This window comes from Dermacentor silvarum, chromosome 9, assembly GCF_013339745.2.
Source record: "Dermacentor silvarum isolate Dsil-2018 chromosome 9, BIME_Dsil_1.4, whole genome shotgun sequence".
In the NCBI taxonomy this organism is placed as follows: domain Eukaryota; kingdom Metazoa; phylum Arthropoda; class Arachnida; order Ixodida; family Ixodidae; genus Dermacentor; species Dermacentor silvarum.
Window position 1 is genome coordinate 132,628,633 of NC_051162.1, and position 16,449 is coordinate 132,645,081.

At 45.7% G+C, this 16,449-nt stretch overlaps 1 protein-coding gene across 1 annotated transcript in view; it reads right to left on the reverse strand.

The window, feature by feature from the left end:
* The window catches only part of LOC119464384 (serine/threonine-protein phosphatase 5-like), a 119,174-nt gene extending 112,512 nt beyond the window's left edge, over positions 1 to 6,662 (reverse strand). Inside the window, exon 1 of the mRNA XM_037725326.2 lies at positions 6,549 to 6,662. Within this exon, the coding sequence (XP_037581254.2) occupies positions 6,549 to 6,647 (99 nt within the window). The 5' untranslated portion in view covers positions 6,648 to 6,662. The remainder of the gene's footprint in view (positions 1 to 6,548) is intronic.
* Between the last annotated feature and the right edge of the window lie 9,787 nt (positions 6,663 to 16,449).

Genomic DNA, 16,449 nt, shown 5'->3' on the forward strand with positions numbered 1-16,449 from the left:
GGCGGAAACCTTATCGTATGACTCTGCTGTTACTATGCGGTAACACAGCAGGGTTCTCTAACGTTCTGGTCTTGATGGTAATGGTGAGTTTGGATCGATTTATGTGCTTGATGTGAGCGGCGGACGCGAACAGCGACGACTCGAACAAAGAGTCGTTATGAAATAAATGTTATCGCTCTCTCTCTCTAACGTTCTGACAGCGCTGTGCACAATTCGGTGTAGCTGATTTAGCGAGCCACTGGTTATCTAATGATAATCAGTGAAAGCTCAGTTCCTGGCATTATACCAAAATTACATCACGGTATCTGTGACTTACGCTAAAAAGATTCGCCAACTTGCGTCGCAGCCCAGAATGCGCCCTTGAAAGCTGGCTTTTTCACAATAAAATGTTTATAGAGGAGAAGCCCACTTCTGCAAATCTGTTGCACACGCAAATTGTTTGCGTGAGTGTAATTAATAGAATTAAAAAAGTAAATGTAAGCGTCGTTATATACAAACATCAAAATAAATACAACCCCGTCAGTCAGCTTCGAACATTAGCCCTGTAAATCCGGAAACAACGTCATCAGGTCAGAGGGCACCCGCTTGCATTGATTGAACTCATACGTATATGTGAACTCCACATAAACGAAGTTTTACGAAGCCTTGCGCGCCTTCTAATTGCCATGCTACCGACACGCGATAAGGCTCTTTTTCTGAGCTCTGAAAGGTTGTTCACCACGCTGTACCCTCTTGGTCTCTGGTCGTGCCCGGACAAGGACACGCTGTCACAGCCCATGGCGACTTTCTAAATAGACAGTGACCTTGTGCAGCCTCCTTGAAACACAGTCGATCGGACTTCGGGCACAGTCTTGTGAACTTGCACCAATGTTTTCTGTGCTCATTGGCTAATGTGCTGTCAATGATGTCTTACATGTAGTATTTGTAGTGATGCACTTTAATCTTGGTGCAATATATCGTATAGTGACTATGCAGATAGCGGCTGTTCTGGCAATGCGCTTTGTGAGTGGACGTTCTGGGGTTGCCGACACACCATGCGCTGATATGCGTAGCCTCTATGTAGTACAGGAGGTGGTGCCGGAGTTAGTCGACGTTTTATTCAACGGCTTTTCTCACTTTCCGCACTCATTTCTTTTTCACATTTCTTAGTGGCTAGTGCTTATTGTTGCGGCTATAGGGACAGTTTGCTCTTCAGTGGGCTATGTTTCCAGAATCCCATCATTTAATAAACAAGAACTGCATGACCACGAAACACATGCTCGGGGGAAGCGCGGAAGCATACCCCACGAAGAGCTTACATGCAACGACGCGAGACTGACTTATCACTACCAATTTATCATGCCTTGTTCACGATTTCGTGCTACGTACCTCCTGTTAAATTGTCGGTTGTCAGCCATAGTACTTCTGTCGTTCGTGTTGGCCCCGTAGTGTCTGTACACTATGTCCCCCTGGCGGGCTTGCAGTGGCGCCGGAAGCAACGGCAGCGCGTGGCTACGCGCCCACCACGATCCGTACGCGTCGCTGTACGCGCTTCCGGGCGGCATTTGCACGGCGGACGTGCTAGCCGACGGCGATCAGCGACTCCTAGTGGCCGACCTGCGCAACGGAGGACGCCTACGCCTTTTCCGCGGAGGACGCCAGCAGCAGCAAGGCGAGCAGGCCCTGGCCGCGCTGCCATGCGGACTGGCTGCCTTTCGCACGGGTGCGTGTGAGTCGCCATCTTGGACTGTCACAAACGGCACACTTTGAGCAGCGTTGTCCTCCCATCACTGCTACTTGACTGCCAGCAAATCACTAGAAGCTCGTGCAGGCGCATTCCGCGAATTCGTGGTCAGGGGCATAGACGACTGAAGAACACAGGAAGCCCCATTCTGTGTTGTTCAGTCGTCTCGCTCACCAACTCGCCCAGTTCGCCATTTTGTTGATTTGCGTTCCGTGAGCACGTAACACTTATACCTATTACAGCAGTAATAGAGGGTCCACGGCCTCAGGGTTAGATATCGAAACTACAAAGCTCACATTTAGTTCGCTCATTTTGTAACTATGCCAGACGCACCGTTGTACTCAATGTTGGTGACGCACGCAACACTTATAGATGTTACAGCAGTAATAGAGGGTCCACGGCCTCAGGGTCAGTTGTCGAAACTACAAACCTCACATTTAGTTCGCTCATTTTGTAACAATGCCAGACGCATCGTTGTACTCAACGGTGGTGACAACTTGCGTCTTCATTCGACCACTTTGGTGCGCTGGTTAAGGCAACACCAAGGATGACAAGGACGAACAGCTGCAGTTGAAGTCTCATTGAAGTTGTGTTTGTATATATCGCGTCCCATCGTTGCACCCCTTATAACACAGCGCAAATATTGTATACGCATGACATACGCCAAGTGGCCCAGTCTCACTATAGAGCCTGGCGTGGCCACACGTGCAGAGTCCGCACCGCCGGGACAGCCTCCGTCCGTTGCCGTGGCAGCTGGCTCCTGTCTGTACGTGTACCGCAACCTGCGGCCCTTCTACAAGTTCAGCCTACCCCACACGGCCGCGGACGAGGAGGAAAAGGAGGCCTGGTCCAAGCATCAGGTACACAAAGACACCAACGTGTACCTTGACCCCACGGGATGGGACTGGGGTAGTCGGTGTTCTCTGGAACTACAAATCACAGCGCGCAACTGGACAAGACAGAAGGAAGACATACGCTTGCCTACGTCCCTCAATTCTTGTCCGGTCGCGCGCTGCTATTTCTAGCACCATGCACTAACCGTTGGTGCTCTAGTACCAGCACATACCCAGCGACCCAAGTTGGCATCAAAGAGATTCAATCAAGAGCAGCACAAACCGAGTGGCACATGCTCAGTGCTGCAAGTGGGTGTCAAAGAGTTTCATTGAATAGCGGTATACCTACCCTATTCCGCTTCTGCAGCGACCCACGTAGGCGAGAAAGAAGTTCGTTGAAGAGTGGCACATATATACGCATTGACACCTAAGTTGGTCCGACGATTGGTTTCGAACCCTCTTCCCTCATCACAGCAGCCCGACGCGCTACCCATTCGACCATGGATTACCCATTTGCCCAGGTAGGCGGAAAAACGGTTTGATACAAACATAGATAGATACAAACATAAATAGTTGGCCTATAGATAGTTTATAGTTGCTCTGCTGAGCACGAGGTCGCGGGATCGAATCCCGGCCGCGGCGGCCGCATTTCGATGGAGGCGAAATGCAAAAACGCCCGTGTGCTTGCGTTGTAGTGCACGTTAAAGAACCCCCGGTGGTCGAAATTTATGCGGAGCCCTCCACTACAGCGTGCCTCATAATCAGCACTTGTTTTGGCACGTAAAACCCCAGAAAGAAGAAGATAAATAGTTGGCCCCCGGAAAGTGAGTGTAAAGTACCGTAAGATTGCTACTGCATTAAAAGATAATTGAAACTTATCCGATGCTGAGAGGAATTGAACCCACAACCGAGGGTGCATGAAGTACAGCCACCCGACGCTTTAGCAGGCTGCACCACAAATATTTTTGTACTTGCCGCTTTTCAATGAACGTCTTTTACACCAACGCTTTAGCGAGCTGCGCCATGAATGCGCTGAGTATGCGCCGCTCTTCAATGATCTTCTCGCCAACGTGGGTCCCTGAGTAAGTGCCACTGGGTGTGCGGCAAGCGAGGGAACGATTCCCAGCGTTCGCAGGGACAGGCGCGCCACGCTTCTCGTCTCGGAGGCCACGCGTTGATTTCTCCACAGCGCCAGTAGATGGCACAGCGAGTCCAGAAATAAGCACGAGAACGGTTGCTGCATGCGTTTCAGAGGCCACACGCAGGCTTCGTGTTCTTAGGGAAGCGTGAAAGAGAAGTCCCGCTGCAGTACACGCCTCATACATAATTCGTTTAGACGGTGGCAATACACTGTGTCGCTATATGATTCAATGCTAACCGCATTACCTTCGACAGTAATCGCGAGATGGGTTAGGCCAAATTTGTTAAAGACATCAATCATTCATCACTACAATAAAAGCTCGACGCGAGGACCTTTCCTGCTGGCTGACCAAGCCTTGCCAAGCGTACCTTGTCCACTTCTTAAGTTTCCAATTGGTCTTTAAGAAAATTTTGCGCTGCGGGATTATTTCACAAGCGCTATTCCTTTATTTTAAGATGGCTTACGCTTGATACTGCACTTCAGTAGGAGCGGGCCGATCCGCTCCTACTGAAGTAGGAAACGTACGAAAGTGTGTGCCAACTTGGGCTAGTTGGCTGAACATAAACTTTCTGTGCTGTTTGTTCAGAATGCCAAGTAGCGTATTTTCTTCGCCCTTCCGAATTCGCAAGCGCTCCATCTAAACCCACGTACCCTCGTTACTCAGTGACCTTTTCGCTGTGGCGCAGGATCCGGCCGATCCGGACGCCCTCAGGAACGCCCTCGAGGCTCTGCGGTGAGTGTCTGTGTCGTTCGCGACGAGTTCCTTCTCCTCCTATTTGTGCGGCCGCAGTGAACGCACAGAAGCTCGCCCAGCCTGCCACTATAGTGGCAGGCTGGGCGGTTTCAGAAGGTAAGCGATGTGACGGCTACTCTATAGAGTAGCCGTCACATCGCTTACCTTCTGAAACCTGCCCAATGCTTCGCTCAGCCATTCGGAGCGATGATATTCACATAACATTACGGATGTGTGGGCCGGGCAGGCGGACTTGGCTAGTGCACTCCACTTGCTTTCCAGACAGTATGGAGTGCCAGCCTGGCAGGTTTTATAAAGCGAAGCTTTCTTTTGCGAACTCTCGCGGACTTTCCTGACCGTGGCTGCTGGGTGCTGCTGTCTTGCCGAATAGGTCACACTTAAAAAAAGAAAAAAAAAGAAACTTAAATGACGCTTAAGCTTTGCCTTTAAGAGTGGAACGCGATAGCATTCAAATATCCCTGACTGCTTCTCAGGCTTCCTGGTAACTGTAATGTAACCGTAATGTTTACCTGGAAACGCTGACGGCGAACGCTATGCACGAAGGCGAGCTTTCTGTTTTTTTTTCTTCTTTTTTCTTCTTTCCTCGCGGATGCGCGGAGGCGAGCGCCATCTGGATGGTGTTGCAAGGAACCGAGCGGGGCGCGCCGCTCCAACTAAGACTAAGGTGCCTTGATGCCCGCGCGCGCCGCGGGCATCAAGGGGGCGCTAGCATCGAGGCACTCTAACTAAGACAGACCTCAAACGGCAGCTGGAAAAGGGAGTTGCGTTTGAGTTTCCGCGTAACAGAAGTATGTTTTCTCGTATATTCAAATTACAATCCGACGCTATCATGTCTGTCGGTTGTGTGTAAGTCGTACTTCACAAATTTTCTGACGCGTTTAAATTCATTTAGTGCAGTAACGCCTATGCGCTGTTTTTATCTAACGGGAAACGCTGTCGACGCCGACACCGGATTTTCTGCGACACGGGGCCCTTAATGCTGTCGCGTTAACAAGAAGGTTACGTGCCCGATGGTGGGATCGAACCTCGGTCCTTCAGCACAGCAGCCCGACTGGTCCACAATATCGTTTTCACCTTTATTGTCATAGGCCACATTTCACACATATACTTCTCTCATGCCAACACGAACTACCTGTTTGAGATGGCCGCCACGTGTTTCACATTGCGTATAGCACGGGTTCACGGGAACACATGCGCGCTCGCCAGTTTCCTTTGCGCCAAATAAGCAGGAATGATATGGGCAAATTTAAAGAAGTTGATTGACCGCTTCACGAATACATCATTTCACACAAATTCCAAGATGTGCGTAGAATCTGAATAATTAATTACCTGTATTTAAGGAGATTTTGGTGCCCGTAGGTGGCGCCGGCTACTGCTCTTCTTCGACATAAAGATTGTGCGCAAAACGATGAGAATAACAGGAGCAAAGCTTAGAAAAGAATAGCGACATCATTTCTAAATTTCACGTACGAAACAAATGTTCCTGGGAGTTTACGAAATATAAGTTCTAGGTTTTGGCGCAAATGAGTTCCTTCTTGAGTGCCATGTTCTACCAACATTTACCATAACGGACAAAAGAGCCACGGAAGCACGAAGATTCCAGGAATCACGGAAACGCAATCAAGAATGAAAGCGCCGCTCTGTCGAAAGAATTCTCGCACTTAAGACTTCCGTTTCGCACAGTCTACACCAATAGCTTCTTGTATAAAATAAACAGAAATAAAATTTGATCTTTCAATGCTTACATTGTTAGATTTTATGGCTTTCAATTTCTTTCTAGGCGCGAGCTCAGGCAGAAACCGAAGTGAATTAACACAAAATAAAAATAAAGGAAAAGGAAAGCCATAAACCATGTCGAAGTTCTCTTACTTTTCATTTTTATTTTTCTTATGTTTTTTTTGTGTTTGACTTTTAATTAGAAGGCTAAGCAATTGTCAAAAGGCAAAATATCATCGCGAACAAGGAGCGCTTTCTCAACGTCATCTATTAAATGTGCAGATCCCAAGGCGGGATGGGCAGATTGACGGCACGCTCTCAGAGGTAAGCGCGCACACTGCACCCTTACGCTTAAGTGCCATGCGGCGAACGCATGCTTACGGAGAGACGGCTGTACTTGCTTTCAGGTTCCTGCTCTTGGAGCCGGATGAGACAAAGGCGTTCATCGAGGCCAACAGGGAATTCCCGCTCAAGCGGCATACGCAGGTCAGGTCCATTTGCTGCGAAGGCCCGATGCGTCGCTGCATCCGGTGGATGGAAATGGAATAGTTTTGCGAATGTTACGAAGCGCCAACCACGCGTAAGCAACGTACGGCTTAGTACGGCATTTCTCATACAACGCCAGATTCTGCAGCTTCAAAACACGCGGACACGAACCTGCCTGTTTCCGTAAAGACGAGAAAACAGCAGGTACAGTCAGCGACAAAATATTACGGGCCACAAAATCTGAAAAAAAAAGCTGAATATCTCCGGAGCCTCACAACGCAGCCTGGTATTTGCATTTCGGGCCTCGGCTAGAATATGTCAACAACATTGTCGTATACAGTTTTACTGGCTACTGCAACAGGCTGCTCAGGAATTGAACGTTTTCTGAGATCCTGTGGTCCGTAAAATCTTGTAGTTGACAGTACATTGTACCTATAAAACACGTTCTTCGGTTTGTTGTATTCCACTTTGCCTTAATAAGGCACAGCCTTAGTTTTAAAGCGAATAGCTTTCTTCGGCTATTTCGCCCATTTTCCTGGTCGGTGGCTGACGGTCGAACTTTCGATCGCCGCCAACACAACGAGCACGCTCGTCGCTAGCAGTAAACAAATATATTCAATAAAAACACCTTCGATACGAACGTAGTTCTCGCGAACATTGACTTCTATAGATATGGAATTTTCAACGATAAAAATAAATAAATATATATTTTCAAATTCTATTGAACATCCGGAGCTATTCAAGAAGTAATGAAAATTTACAATGGGCGAAAATGCGATGGTAGGACTTCGCTTCGTATAAGACATGCGTTCATAACATCGATGTGCATGTGAGCGAATAGCCGGGCCTCTCGACACATGATGTCGCGCTTTGGGGATGTCTGAAGGTGTAGGTGGTATGGGGTAGCGTTCGGGAAGCATTGCCTCCCTCTTCTTCGCCACCTTATCTCCCTGTGACGACGGCAGGGAAGGGCTCCAGCACCTCTTCAGTTGTACTGGTTAACGGCTCTGTTCTCTGTGGAACTACGCAGTGAAACAACAAACACTACCTTAATGTCCCTACTGCAACAAATATAGGCCTTCAAGCGAATTATTCCTTTAATAAGATGAGTAGCTTTCTAAATACGCTCGGCTATCTGCATGGTTACATTGACTATCATTGACGATAGTCTCAGCTCATGTTTTTTTTTGTTCACTAAGTGCTTGGCTTTCTGCTTATTCATTGTCTACATTTCAGCCTTAGTTTCAGCCTACGAAAATTACTCGTCAGAACTCTGGTGCTGTGATCACTCAGTTACCACAAGAATGATGGGTGGTAGCTCGGCTTAGTCCTTGTGATTTCAGGCGTTCTTGTGGCGTTGTTTGTTGCTGTTTATTTTTCTAAACATTCAAGCATTCACATATTTACAAACGCGTGACGGGAACAAGTCCCTGTCAACATGTACAATCATTGCCAATTGTTGCACCTATAACGCGCAACCCTTTGTTGAAAATGAATTATTACAAGCCACAAAGCCGTTCGAAGCCGTTCAGAAACACCAACCAAGGCAGAGCAAGAAACCCCGGCTGAGTGTAGCAGGGTGTATAATAAAGCATTCCTTGCGTCATGTGACAATAGAACTGTAAGCGGAGATATTGGTTGAAAAATCGTAATTTCCCGTCAAAATATTTTATTTTCCGATTTTGTATTCTATAATACGATTAAATAATCTATTTTAATTTGCAAAAGGAGTGAAGACTCAAACCAAGAGGCCGCGAAAAATAATTCTAAATGAGACATGGTATCCGTAGGGTCTTCATTTTTCCAGCCATGCTCGACCAGCATCACAAGCACAAGTTATGACTAAATGGCAAGTTTTCCTGGTGAAAGTAAAAGAAAGATCTAGCCCTGGCTGAACTGGCACCAGCTCATTGTGCAATTTTCATCAATGCTCAGGCATAGGCCATTTTGTTACGTATGAGAGGCTGGCAGAAGAAAAGCTGTTGGCTTGCTGTGTTCAAAGGAAAACCCGAAATGCGTTTAAATTTCCTAACAGCAAAATTTGGTTGCTGTGGCCGAAAACAAGATTTTCTCTCCCAACAGCAAGATTTGGTTGCTCTGCCCCAAAGCAAGTTTGCTCTCCCAACAGTGAGATTCAGTTGCTGTGCCCAAAACCAAGTTTGCTTTCCCAACAGTAAGATTCAATTGCTGCACCCAAAACACGATTTTCTCTCTCAACAGCAAGTTTTGGTTGCTGTGCTCAAAAACAAGATTTGCTTTCCCAACAGTAAGATTCAGTTGCTGCACCCAAAAACACAATTTTCTCTCTCAACAGCAAGTTTTGGTTGCTGTGCCCAAAAACAAGATTTGCTCTCCCAAGAGTAAGATTTGGTTGCTGTGCCCAAAACCAAGTTTGCTTTCCCCAGTAAGATTCAGTTGCTGCACCCCAAAACACGATTTGCTCTCTCAACAGCAAGTTTTGGTTGCTGTGCCCAAAACAAGATTTGCTCTCCCAACAGTAAGATTTGGTTGCTGCACCCAAAAACACGATTTTCTCTCTCAACAGCAAGTTTTGGTTGCTGTGCTCAAAAACAAGATTTGAACTCCCAACAGTAAGATTTGGTTGCTGTGCCCAAAACCAAGTTTGCTTTCCCAACAGTAAAATTCGGTTGCTGCACACAAAAACACGATTTTCTCTCTCAACAGCAAGTTTTGGTTGCCCAAAAACAAGATTTGCTCTCAGAACAGTAAGATTTGGTTGCTGTGCCCAAAACCAAGTTTGCTTTCCCAACAGTAAGATTCAGTTGCTGCACCCAAAAACACGATTTTCTCTCTCAACAGCAAGTTTTGGTTGCTGTGCCCAAAAACAAGATTTTCTCTCCCAACAGTAAGATTTGGTTGCTGTGCCCAAAACCAAGTTTGCTTTCCCAACAGTAAGATTCAGTTGCTGCACCCAAAAACACGATTTTCTCTCTCTCAACAGCAAGTTTTGGTTCCCCAAAAACAAGATTTGCTCTCAGAACAATAAGATTTGGTTGCTGTGCCCAAAACCAAGTTTGCTTTCCCAACAGTAAGATTCAGTTGCTGCACCCAAAAACACAATTTTCTCTCTCAACATCAAGTTGTGGTTGCTGTGCCCAAAAACAAGATTTTCTCTCCCAACAGTAAGATTTGGTTGCTGTGCCCAAAACCAAGTTTGCTTTCCCAACAGTAAGATTCAGTTGCTGCACCCAAAAACACAATTTTCTCTCTCAACATCAAGTTGTGGTTGCTGTGCCCAAAAACAAGATTTTCTCTCCCAACAGTAAGATTCAGTTGCTGTGCCCAAAAACAAGATTTGCTCTCCCAAGTGCAAGATTTGGTCGCTTTGCCCAAAAAACAAGTTTTTGCTCTCCCAGCAACAATATTTCGTTGCTGCACCGAAAAGCAGGATTATCTCTATCAACAGCAAGTTTTGATTGCTGTGCCCAAAAACAAGCTTGCTTTCCCAACAGTGAGATTCAGTTGCTCTGCCCCAAAACAAGATTTGCTCTCCCAACAGTAAGATTCAGTTGCCGCACCCAAAAACACGATTTTCTCTCTCTCAACAGCAAGTTTTGGTTGCCCAAAAACAAGATTTGCTCTCAGAACAGCAAGATTTGGTTGCTGTGCCCAAAACCAAGTTTGCTTTCCCAACAGTAAGATTTAGTTGCTGCACACAAAAACACGATTTTCTCTCTCTCAACAGCAAGTTTTGGTTGCCCAAAAACAAGATTTGCTCTCAGAACAGTAAGATTTGGTTGCTGTGCCCAAAAACAAGTTTGCTTTCCCAACAGTAAGAATCAGTTGCTGCACCCAAAAACACGATTTTCTCTCTCTCAACAGCAAGTTTTGGTTGCTGTGCTCAAAAACCAGATTTGCTCTCCCAACAGTAAGATTTGGTTGCTGTGCCCAAAACCAAATTTGCTTTCCCAACAGTAAAATTCGGTTGTTGCACAAAAAACACGATTTCCTCTCTCAAAAGCAAGTTTTGGTTGCTGTGCCCAAAAACAATATTTGCTCTCCCAACAGTAAGATTTGGTTGCTGTGCCCAAAACCAAGTTTGCTTTCGCAACAGTAAGATTCAGTTGCTGCACCCAAGAACACAATTTTCTCTCTCAACATCAAGTTTTGGTTGCTGTGCCCAAAAACAAGATTTTCTCTCCCAACAGCAAGTTTTGGTTGCTGTGCCCAAAAACAAGATTTGCTCTCCCAACAGTAAGATTTGGTTGCCCAAAACCAAGTTTGCTTTCCCAACAGTAAGATTCAGTTGCTGTGCCCCAAAACAAGATTTGCTCTCCCAAGTGCAAGATTTGGTCGCTTTGCCCAAAAAACAAGTTCTTGCTCTCCCAGCAACAATATTTCGTTGCTGCACCGAAAAGCACGATTTTCTCTCTCAACAGCAAGTTTTGATTGCTGTGCCCAAAAACAAGCTTGCTTTCCCAACAGTGACATTCAGTTGCTCTGCCCCAAAACAAGATTTGCTTTCCCAACAGTAAGATTCAGTTGCTGCACGCAAAAACACGATTTTCTCTTTCAACAGCAAGTTTTGGTTGCTGCACCCAAAAACACAATTTTCTCTCTCAACAGCAAGTTTTGGTTGCTGTGCCCCAAAACAAGATTTGCTCTCCCAACAGTAAGATTTGGTTGGCTGTGCCCAAAACCAAGTTTGCTTTCCCAACAGTAAAGATTCAGGTTGCTGCACCCAAAAAACACATTTTCTCTCTCAACAGCAAGTTTTGGTGCTGTACCCAAAAACAAAATTTGCCTCTCCCAACAGTAAGATTTGGTTGCTGTGCCAAAACCCAGTTGCTTTCCCAACAGTAAGATTCAGTTGCTGCACCCAAAACACGATTTTCTCTCTCTCAACAGCAAGTTTGGTTGCACAAAACAAGATTTGCTCTCAGAACAGTAAGAATTTGGTTGCTGTGCCCAAACCAAGTTTTGCTTTCCCAACAGTAAGATTCAGTTGCTGCACGCAAAAACACGATTTTCTCTCTCAACAGGAAGTTTTGGTTGCTGTGCCCAAAACCAAGTTGCTTTCCAACAGTAAGATTCAGTTGCTGCAACCAAAAAACACAATTTTCTCTCTCAACAGCAAGTTTTGGTTGCTGTGCCAAAACAAATTTGCTCTCCCAACAGTAAGATTGGTTGCTGTGCCCAAAACCAAGTTTGCTTTCCCAACAGTAAGATTCAGTTGCTGCACCCAAAAACACAATTTTCTCTCTCAACAGCAAGTTTTGGTTGCTGTGCCCAAAAACAAGATTTGCTCTCCCAACAGTAAGATTTGGTTGCTGTGCCCAAAACCAAGTTTGCTTTCCCAACAGTAAGATTCAGTTGCTGCACCCAAAAACACGATTTTCTCTCTCAACAGCAAGTTTTGGTTGCTGTGCCCAAAAACAAGATTTGCTCTCCCAACAGTAAGATTTGGTTGCTGTGCCCAAAACCAAATTTGCTTTCCCAACAGTAAGATTCAGTTGCTGCACCCAAAAACACGATTTTCTCTCTCAACAGCAAGTTTTGGTTGCTGTGCCCAAAAACAAGATTTGCTCTCCCAACAGTAAGATTTGGTTGCTGTGCCCAAAACCAAGTTTGCTTTCCCAACAGTAAGATTCAGTTGCTGCACCCAAAAACACAATTTTCTCTCTCAACAGCAAGTTTTGGTTGCTGTGCCCAAAACCACTGCTGTGCCCCAACAAGTTTGCTTTCCAACGAGATTCAGTTGCTGCACCCAAAACACATTTTTCTTCAACAGCAGTTTTTTGCTGTGCCCAAAAACAGATTTTGCTCTCCCAACAGAGGCTTGCCCAAAAACAGATTTGCTTCCAGAAATTTGGCTGCCCAAAACACAATTCTCTCCAACAGCAAGATTTCAGTTGCTGTGCCCAAAAACAAGATTTGCTCTCCAACAGAGATTTGTTGCTGTGCCCAAAAACAATTTTGCTTCCCAACAGTAAATTCGTTGCTGCACGCAAAACACGATTTCTCTCTCAACAGAAGTTTGGTTGCTGCCCCAAAAACAAGATTGCTTCTCTCAACAGCAAGTTTTGGTTGCTGTGCCCCAAAACACAGATTTGCTCTCCCAACAGTAAGATTTGGTTGCTGTGCCCAAAACAAGTTTGCTCTCCCAACAGTAAGATTTGGTTGCTGCCCCAAAACACAATTTTCTCTCCAACAGCAAGTTTTGTTGCTGTGCCCAAAACAAAATTTGCTCTCCCAACAGTAAGATTTGGTTGCTGTGCCCAAAACCAAGTTTGCTTTCCCAACAGTAAGATTCAGTTGCTGCACCCAAAAACACGATTTTCTCTCTCTCAACAGCAAGTTTTGGTTGCCCAAAAACAAGATTTGCTCTCAGAACAATAATATTTGGTTGCTGTGCCCAAAACCAAGTTTGCTTCCCCAACAGTAAGATTCAGTTGCTGCACCCAAAAACACGATTTTCTCTCTCAACAGCAAGTTTCGGTTGCTGTGCTCAAAAACCAGATTTGCTCTCCCAACAGTAAGATTTGGTTGCTGTGCCCAAAACCAAATTTGCTTTCCCAACAGTAAAATTCGGTTGTTGCACACAAAAACACGATTTTCTCTCTCAAAAGCAAGTTTTGGTTGCTGTGCCCAAAAACAATATTTGCTCTCCCAACAGTAAGATTTGGTTGCTGTGCCCAAAACCAAGTTTGCTTTCGCAACAGTAAGATTCAGTTGCTGCACCCAAGAACACAATTTTCTCTCTCAACATCAAGTTTTGGTTGCTGTGCCCAAAAACAAGATTTTCTCTCCCAACAGCAAGTTTTGGTTGCTGTGCCCAAAAACAAGATTTGCTCTCCCAACCGTAAGATTTGGTTGCCCAAAACCAAGTTTGCTTTCCCAACAGTAAGATTCAGTTGCTGTGCCCCAAAACAAGATTTGCTCTCCCAAGTGCAAGATTTGGTCGCTTTGCCCAAAAAACAAGTTTTTGCTCTCCCAGCAACAATATTTCGTTGCTGCACCGAAAAGCACCATTTTCTCTCTCAACAGCAAGTTTTGATTGCTGTGCCCAAAAACAAGCTTGCTTTCCCAACAGTGAGATTCAGTTGCTCTGCCCCAAAACAAGATTTGCTTTCCCAACAGTAAGATTCAGTTGCTGCACCCAAAAACACGATTTTCTCTCTCAACAGCAAGTTTTGGTTGCTGTGCCCCAAAACAAGATTTGCTCTCCCAACAGTAAGATTTGGTTGCCCAAAAACAAGCTTGCTTTCCCAACGGTGAGATTCAGTTGCTGTGCCCCAAAACAAGATTTGCTCTCCCAAGTGCAAGATTTGGTTGCTTTGCCCAAAAAACGAGTTTTTGATCTCCCAGCAACAATATTTCGTTGCTGCACCGAAAAGCACGACTTTCTCTCAACAGCAAGTTGGGTTGCTGTGCCCAAAAACAAGCTTGCTTTCCCAACACTGAGATTCAGTTGCTGTGCCCCAAAACAAGATTTGCTCTTACAAGTGCAAGATTTGGTTGCTGTGCAGAAAAACACAATTTTCTCTCTCAACAGCAAGTTTTGGTTGCTATGCCCAAAACAATATTTGCTCCCCCACTAGCAAGATTTGGATGCTGTGCCCAACAAGGTTTGCTCTCACAACAGTAAAATTTAGTTGCTGTACCCAAAAGGCTAGAGAAATTCAGAAAATTGTCGCCTAATGCGTAGGGGACAATTTTCTGAATTGTCGGAGACTTTGGCTCGGCTGCTACTTAGCTTTTGCTTTTGTTTCCCAAATTTGAGTTAGCCCATCCCCACATTTAAATTAGCCCACTTAATATCAACCCCAAATTCATGTTGGCTCATATCAAATGTAAGTTTGCCAACCCCTAACTTAGGTTGTCCCAATCCCAAATACAGGATCACCCACTCCCATCATCATCAGCCTATATTTGTGTTCACTGCAGGACGAAGGCTTCTCCCTGCGATCTCCAATTACCCCTGTCTTGCGCTATCTGTCTTCTGCATATCCATCTTCAACCCCACTCTTACACTTTCTCGGTTAAGGTCCTCAATCATTTGTTGTAATCATTTGTTGTAAGCAAGTTGGAATCAGCTAGCGCAAGACAGGGGTAATTGGAGATCGCAGGGAGAGGCCTTGGTCCTGCAGTGCACATATTTATAGGCTGCTGATGATGATTATGCGTTAGCTGATTCCAACTTGCGCCTGCAAATTTTCCTAACTTCATCACTCCCAAATTCAGATTGGGGCAAGTTCCCACCCCGAAATTTGGATTAGCCCATTCCGAAATTCAAGTTGGCCCACCCCATTTTCATGTATTTGCTATGGAGCGCTATGTAATCTTATGGGAAAAGTGTTATGCCTTTTTGCGTTAGAGACACGATTTTGCCACCGAAATCGCTGGGGTACTCGCCAAAGAATGCTACGCATTAAAACAAGATTTGCTCTCCCGACAGAAAGATTTCGTTGCTGTGCCCATGAACAAGATTAGCTCCACGCACTGTTCTTGATATTTGGCCCCTTCCATAGCCCTCCTGTGGTTCAACAAGGCCACATTGTCTTCGAGGAAGTTCTACAGGAAGCTCGCTGGAGTTCTGAGGGTATCACGTATGCAGAAGGAAAAATGCGAACTTTTTCTCTTCTGGAAAAGCTAGTCTACATTCTGGGGAAATTTCATGCAAATTTATCATCTGCAATAGTAATAAGAACGTGTAGAAACGTTCAACTTTGTTTTATTGCAATAACAATTATATGGACTCTTAAACCGGATTTCTGCCGTCGGCGTCGCCGTCGCCATCGCCCGAGGTTCCGTATAGATTCCAAGGGCGATAAGATTGTCGCCGCGCGCCGTATGCCCGAGCGAAAGCGCGCGGGGGACGCGCGCTATCACGGAGAGCGAACGCACGGCGGAAAGCAAACGCGACCATCGCGCGAAAGGCCGTGGGGGTATGGGAGGGAGGGAGGTGGGGCGGCGCTGTGCTCCGGCACCAAAGGCGTATCTTGCCACTCAATCTCCCACGCGAAACCAAGAAAGCGGGAAGGCAGCGCGGGAAGGAGGGGGGAGGGGGGCAGCTTCTTCTCTGCCAACAACTTCTCCTCTGCACAACCCCTGCACTTTGCCCTGCGTTGGCGGTCGCCCCCACCGTCTCTTATCTCCACACGGCTCTGACTTTTGTATGCACTGTGCATTCGCCGCTCAGTTTCCGTTGAAGCGATAGACCGCGCGAGCCTTCGCCCACTGCGGCGTTTTGACAGTCGTTGTCTGCGGTCATTCAGTGTGATCTATTCATCTTTGCTTGTGCGCGCCGACACCGCGATTGTTAATTCAGTTAGTAAGCGAATATTTCCAAGTTTATGCAGCCGATAAAACCACCATCCCTACTCCGAATAGCTCTCTACTAATTTGCTATCGCAATCGATGCTTCGCCATTCGGGCGAAACTGCGACATTTTTTTCTCTTTTATTTCAATTTTAAGCTGTTTTTGCTATTTGTGCACAAAAATGTTTAATGTAACTCAATCTGAGCCAAATCTTGGTGCACAAAGATTTAGAGAATGCAATTATTTAGGTTTTGTTGTAATATGCAGCAATTTTGGTCATGTGTAATGACGGCAACCAATCATCAATGTTTTCGATAACTATAGTCAAGATGAACAACTATTTTTTGTTAAATATTAGAGCGATCAAAAATAAAATAAACTTCGAGCTTATTTGCACTGAATAGTATATAAGGAGCAGCATAGGTTATTTTATACCAATATCGTAGGCCTAATGTGAAGCCCCAACCTTGCACAAGCGAACCTATTTTTCACGTTTTCTGGGGACACAGAAAA